A 6,504-nucleotide genomic window follows, 5' to 3' on the forward strand; every position below is an offset into this window, starting at 1 on the left:
GCCGTCGCTGGGTCTGCGCTGGCCGGGTGCTTGCCCCTCGCCGGTGCGCACCCGGGGGCGTCCTGGGGATCGTAACTGCTGGCTTGGCGCTCCCAGGAAGGCTTTTTTCGCAGGGTTTTATGCCCCGCAAGTCTGAGGAAGATTTTGTTTCCATTTTCAATCCTGGCGAGGTCCTAAAATGGGTGTTGTTGCAAAGAAGGGGCGCCCCTGTGCGCCCCTCCCGGGGGCCGACCCCCGCAGTGTGGGGGGCAGGCGCTTCCCTGACCGCGGGCCAGCAGGCTCCCTCTGCCGCCCGCTGGGCGCCTGTCTGTGGTTCTCCAAGGGACTGGTGGCCCCCAGGCACAGCTCAGCCGCGTGCATAACTCGAGAACTGCTGCAGTGGGCCGTGTGACTCAGCCCCGGCTGGCAGAGAGGGGCCGCTGGGTGACGGACCCAGTGCGGGCCGCTACGGCTTGCAGGTGGAGAGGGCCCGAGCCACTGCGCTGGTGCCGGCCCGTGGCGCGTGGCCGCGCAGGATGTGGCCGTGGCCGTGGCGGGGCTGCGAGCTGGGGAGTGCCCGCATGCCCCAGGCCGGGGCCAGCGGCCGCGCCCTGCCAGGAGAGCCCTTTCTTTTCCAAGAAGACTGTGCCCTTATCTGAGGGAAGTCCTGGGGTGAGGACGGGCCGCCGTGCCTGCCGCTGGCCAGGGTGGCCTGGTTAGCTCCACGCGCTCCGCCTGCCCGTGCCGGCTCCGGGCTGCCTGTGGGCGCCAGGCCGGGCGGGTGCGCTGCCGGGCAGCGGCCTGTGGAACTCCTGGACTTCCGTTTCGTGTGCTCACTTCACGTTACAGAGAAAATGCTTTCTCTCGATCTCCGAATTAAATTAGATCATTTTAACCTTTATCTTCCGTGGACTTCTTTCAAGACCAGCTGATTCTATGGACGTGTAACTTCATTTTTTTAGCTGACTAATTATGTACTCAAATTAATTGGTTTCCAATTATTTTTACTTGTTGGTGTCCAGCAAAGCCACGTGAGAGCTACGGCTCATGCCCTTCACCTGCTGGACGCGTGCAGTTCTGGGGGTGCAGCTTCAGAGTGGAGCTGGAAAGTAATGTCCAGTGAGAAGTCTGTGCCCAGAGCACCTGCCCAGAGGCCCATCCTGGCCGAGCGCGGCCGCTCCCTCTCGGACAGCTGCTCGTGCCACTGGCTGCGGCCGCCTCGGGGGCCGCGTCCTGGCCTGCGGCCGGCAGCGCAGCGTTTTCTTTGGTCTTCGCAATTCTGGGGGTTAAAGGAGAGACTGAGGTGACTCGAAGACGGTGCAGGCCCTCGGAAAATCCGAAGCGTCCCAGTGAGGCTGGGGAGCTGGCGCTTCCAGGTCTTCTGCCTGTGAGGTGCCGCCGGGCCTGTCCGGCCAGGCAGGGGCAGCCGCCGCCCCCCGCCCCGCGACGTCCGCCTGCCCCGCACCCCCCGTGAAGGGGCGAATGGCGCAGGCCGAGCCGTCTGCCCTAGCCCGGCCCCGCGTCCCCACCTGCCGGGGACGCACCCCGCGCCGCTGGCTTCCGGAAAGACGGCTGAACGTTTTGGTTTTTTTTCAGGATTTATTTCTGCATCAAGAACCGGGGTACAGGCCAGAGGGGCCGGGGGTGAGAGGACTCCCCAGGGACAGAGCGGGGTGCAGCACAGGCAGAGTACCGCACCTGTGGCCTCTAATAGCACAGCTGGGAGGTTTTTGCCTTTGGCCAAGGTGTTTATTTGATTTTGTTTCCTTATTTGGTATATTTTTTTAGCATTTTCGGTTTATGGAAAATCGAGCAGGTGGTAGATTCTTCGTGCCCGCCCGGGCCCACCCGTCTGGCGTCTGGTGCGTTTCAGGCGGAGCTGTGGGCTGGAGGCTGCGGCCAGGGCGTCCTCCTGGCGGGCCCGGCCTGGGGCCAGCCGGCGCCCCGGCTTCTGGTAGGGTCGTGTCTTTCGCAGATCACCGCCGCCGGAGTCCCCGAGTGCGGCCCTTCCTCAGCGTCTCCGCTAGCAGCGCCCGCCCGGGCCTCCTGTGGCAGCGTGGCGGCTGCCGGCCAAGCCCGCCTGTTTGTCTGCTCGCCTTTGGCCGGACGTCCGGCCGCTCCCGCGTCTCGGCTCTCGTGACTGAGGGCTTGTGGGTTCCCTTGGGGCCTGAGGATTTCCTACCCTGGAGTGGAGTCACGTTTATCCACCTGGAAGCGCCGCCTCCCTTCCTGGCGGGCCTGCCGAGAGACCCCCTGCTCTTGCGCCTGGCAGGCTGCCCAGGCTGCGGGCTGCGGCCGGCCCCCCGGTAGGTGCTGCTGCCTCCGCCCCCTCCGCCCGCAGCCGCTAACTCGCGGCGTTGCTGTGTCCCGGGGTGTTAGAGACGGCACGTGCCGTCTGTCCTGCCCGTTGGCCAGCCTGGCGGCCGCGACCTCCACACACATCACGTGTGCCGGGGCCTTGTTCACATTCGTTGCAGGAGAAAACACGCATTAAAAACAAGATACTGGATTTCTTACAGTCACGAGTAAAAAATATCAAACATTTTAGAATCCGCAGTAGTACTGGTAAACTCAAAAATGGGCACGTCTCAGGCTCCAGCGAAAGGAAGAAGTAGTCACTCACTCCTCTCGGGGAGAGTCCCGGCAGCCCTGGGGACAGGCCAGCGGATGGAGCCTGTGCTGGGGCAGGGGCCGCCTCCCCAGGCCCGGAGGGCCCACCCTGACTGGCCGGCAGCCGCCAGAAGAGGCCTGCGGGGTCTGGGGAGCTGACAGGGCTGCTGCCGTCGGTCACTGGGTGGAGCGCCGGCGGCCGGCCGCGTGACCCTCTGCAGCCTGGCGTGTCTGCACCGAGGAGGCAGCCCTGTTCTCCATCGAGACAGACTGGTGGGTAAGAGAGACTTGGGACTCCTGCAGGGTAATCAGTGCAGCGGGACGTGGGAATGGCCTCGGGGCTTTGGGGAGTGGCCGCCCCAAGACTCCCGGGGCGGGGGGCCGCCCCAGGGTCGGTCCTGGACGCAGCAGCCGGCAGCGTCTGTTCGGGATGGAGCACCCCGGTCAGCCAGGACTGCCGGAGCGGCGCCTTCAACTTGAGGTGTGATGAGTGAGGCCGAGGGGCTGAGCTTTGCTGTTAGATGAATTCAGATACGCCCGTGCTGCCCGGTCCGGAGCCTGGCCCCGGAGGGGTGTGGGCGTTCTTTTCCTCACTCAGACCCGTCTCGCGTCCTGCCCCCCGCTGCGTCTCTGGGTCACATGCGTGTATCTGTGTGGGCCAGATGTGTGGTGGTGGAGAAGAGCCGATCAGCTGCAGACATGTTACGTGACAGTGCGTTTGCTTTGATTCTTCCTACTTAAGCTTTTTTGCCGTCACAGGCTTGACTGGCTGGCCCTTGAAATGACCTGGTTTTTGTGAGAAGAGACTGCCACGGGCCTGCCACAGTTAAACGCTCAGGTCAGGAGCGGGCAGACTCGGCCCGCCCCCTTAGTGCCCGGCCAGACGTGGCTTTTACGCCTGCGGCTGCCAGGGCAAGCACAGCAGGCCATGCCCAGAGCCCCCGCCATGTTGGGGGGCCTGCTCTGGGCCCGGGCTGTGCCGTCGGCCCAGCGTGTGGGACGGACCTGTCCCAGAGAGGCGAGAGTTGGGCACGCGCAGGAGACCCCAGAGCCCAGGGTGTGGAGGTCCGTCCGTTAGGGCAGCAGTTGGTTCGTCTCTGGGATGGCTGGAGGCATTTGTGGGACGCGGGCGGCGATTGGGTGGACGCAGAGTGTACCAGCGGGCAGTTTAGTTTGCCGCAGGGTCCACTGGCCGGAGCCGGTTCGTGTCGATACTGAGAGCGGGGCGTGGGGGCCGGGGGCTTTGGGGAACGGTGACCCTCGGCGCACCTGGGCCGGGGCTTGGCGCCGTGCTGGGCCCGTGCAGTGTCCGGTCAGGCTCGGCCCTCTGGCTGTGGGTCCTTTGATGATGCCCTTTGAATGGTCACCAAACTATCGATGCAAGTTCTTGAGCAGTCGGACAGGCCTGACTGTCCGGTAACGCCATCTCTTGGGGTCCCCGAGGCCGTGAGGGCGTCTCCACACACCGGGGCCTTGAGAGCCTGCGTGGGCACCTGCGCCGAGTCCCTCGTCCGGCCGCAGTGCAGAGCCGGGCTGCCGGGGGCGTTACCCGAGGTCCGGCCAGAGGCCGCGGTCAGCAGGATGCGCGTTGCGGCCGCGTCCGAGGCCATGGATTTTGGGAAAGGCCCGCAGCACGGTCGTCTCCGGGAACTCTTGACGGACGTCAGGTGGACAGAGACGGAGACGTTCGGAGGGCTCCGGGGCCGGCATCCTAGAAGGCCTTGGTCAGCTGAGGCTCCGCCCGGCTGTCAAGGTGGCCAGACCGGTCTCCCTGCCAGCCGGTCGCCAGAGCCGGTCTGCCGCGGCTGCTTCAGCTGGACGCGACCGCGCCCTCGCGCAGCTCCGGCCATCTCCCGCTGGGCCCAGGCTTCGCGCCTCGTCCCTCTGTCGCCCCTCGCTCTCCTGCGTCAGGGTGTGGCTGCGGCCCCCGTGGCCGCGCCGAGAGGTGCGCCCCTCGCAGAGGGTGGCCCCACGCGAGGGACAAGGCCGGAGGGCTGCCAGCACCCCGAGGGCGGGCGGGGGGCTGGACATGGGGCTCTCCAGTGAGCAGGACTCGCCGGCGGCCCAGCGCAGCAGCCTGGGAACAGGCCAGCGCCTCGGGGCTCGCAAACCTGAGTTAGCGGAGGGAGACAGAACGGCCCGCCTGCGCCTGGGCTTTGTCGCAGTAATAGAAGCACTGGCCAGCCCGGCCGCGGCGGGACCAGCGCCCCTGCGGTCTGGGCTTGGGGTGGCTTCGCCAGCACCTTCAGGCGCTGCAGCTCCTGGGCAGCTGCCAGCCCGTGGGGTCAGCTCGGCGTGGCGGGCCGCACCCCTGGTGCCGCGTGGGAGAAGAGGCGCCTCGGGTTTCCTCTGTCCTTTCTCAGACGTTCTTCGTGTGCCGCGCTGTGGGGCGCAGGAGCGCACAGGCGGGCCCAGGGCGTGCGCCTGTGGGGAGCGCCCCCGCCTGGGGCAGCGGTGGCCGGCACGGCTGCTGTGTGCGGCGGGGAGCCAGCAGGACAGGACAGAGTGCGGGCCGGCGGGAGGTGCCCGCAGCGTTTGCAGTCTTCTAAAAAAGAGTTATTTACACGCACAAGAACTGGGGTGCAGGCTGAGGGGACTCCCCAGAGACAGCAGGGAGCAGAACAGGCGGGTGGACAGAACCCCACTGCATCTGGAGTGGTGGGCAGGCAGAGGGGTCTGCCCCGCCCTGGGGTCACCCCCTGGCCTGGAATGCATCGAGTCTCCGGCTGCGGCCAGCTTCTCAGCGTGGACACTCAGGCCTGCGCCCCCGGGGGAGGCCCGGGAGCTGCACCGTTTGATCCGAGTGCGTGCGTGTCCGACCCGTCGGCCGTGCCTGTGCCCCTGTGGCCATGGTGGTGGTCACGCTACGCCGCCACAGCCCCCGGACAGGGCCGCCGCGGCCTCTCAGGCCCAGAGCCCCTGCGGGCCTGTAGCGGCGCCCGTGGTGGGAGCCTCTTCGGGTCCAGACGTGGCCAGGGAAAGTGTCAGGACTGGGGAATCTGAGCTTTTCTCAGATGAAACTCACGGCTCACACGTCAGCCTGTCCGTCTGAGAGGGGACCAGCTGGGACAGACCGTCTCGCCTGGTTCCTGCAGCCTTGTCGGGACCGGGGGTGGGGGTGGGGGGGGCTGTGCGGGCGGGGACTTGTCCGGCGGCGCGCCCTGAGCAGCTGTCTGCCCCCACCCACGCGGGGCGTCCGGGACACTGGCATCACCCCGCGAGCCCAGGCGGCCTCCTCATAGCGCCCCGGGCCGCTCCCAGAGGCCCCGTCGTCTCAGGAACGTCCAGCGTCGTCGCTGTGCGCGGCCGCCCGGCGGTCCGGGGTGGCCCCCTGCGTGAACCCCGGACTTGTCGCTGGCCGAGCCTCCCGCGCGGCCGCTGTGCAGCGCAGCGTCTGGGCCCCGGAGCCCCATCTCCCAGCCGGCGCCCGCCCTTGCGCCCTCTCCGGCCAGCGTCCGGCCTGTGGCACCTTTGGATTCTGAGAGCAGCGTATCACAGGCTGGCGCGGTGGCGCCCCTGACCGCCCGGGGTCCGGGTGCTTGTCTGTGGTGCTGCCCTCAGGCCCGGTTGCACCTCGCCCGCTCGGGACCGCAGGGCAGGGTCTCGCTCGCCTGTCTGCTCCCCAGCTGGCGCCGCGGTTCCCTCGCGCGGGGCTGGCCCGCGGCCTGCTGCGATGTCAGGCTGTGGCCTGCTGCGGGTGGGCGAGCAGGGGGCTGGACGGCCTGGCCCGCAGGGGCCCGCAGGCTCAGCTCCGCCTCTTCACCCCTCCAGGCCTACGAGCGGAGGTTCCCTACCTGCCCCCTGATCCCCATGTTTGTGGACAGCGACACCGTGAGCGAGTTCAAGAGTGAGGACGGGGCCATCCACGTCATAGAGCGGCGCTGCAAGCTGGACATCGACGCCCCGCGGCTGCTG

General features: G+C 67.5%; 1 protein-coding gene across 1 annotated transcript in view; it reads left to right on the forward strand.

Annotated features, from left to right (window-relative positions):
• Nucleotides 1-6,504, forward strand: part of SEC14L1 (SEC14-like 1 (S. cerevisiae)) — a 21,806-nt gene that overhangs the window by 9,280 nt on the left and 6,022 nt on the right. Inside the window, exon 3 of the mRNA XM_012733005.1 lies at nucleotides 6,361-6,500. Coding sequence (XP_012588459.1) covers nucleotides 6,361-6,500 — 140 coding nt within the window. The remainder of the gene's footprint in view (nucleotides 1-6,360; nucleotides 6,501-6,504) is intronic.

The sequence above is a fragment of the Condylura cristata genome, unplaced genomic scaffold (assembly GCF_000260355.1).
Source record: "Condylura cristata isolate star-nosed mole 26May11 unplaced genomic scaffold, ConCri1.0 scaffold00038, whole genome shotgun sequence".
Taxonomy (NCBI): domain Eukaryota; kingdom Metazoa; phylum Chordata; class Mammalia; order Eulipotyphla; family Talpidae; genus Condylura; species Condylura cristata.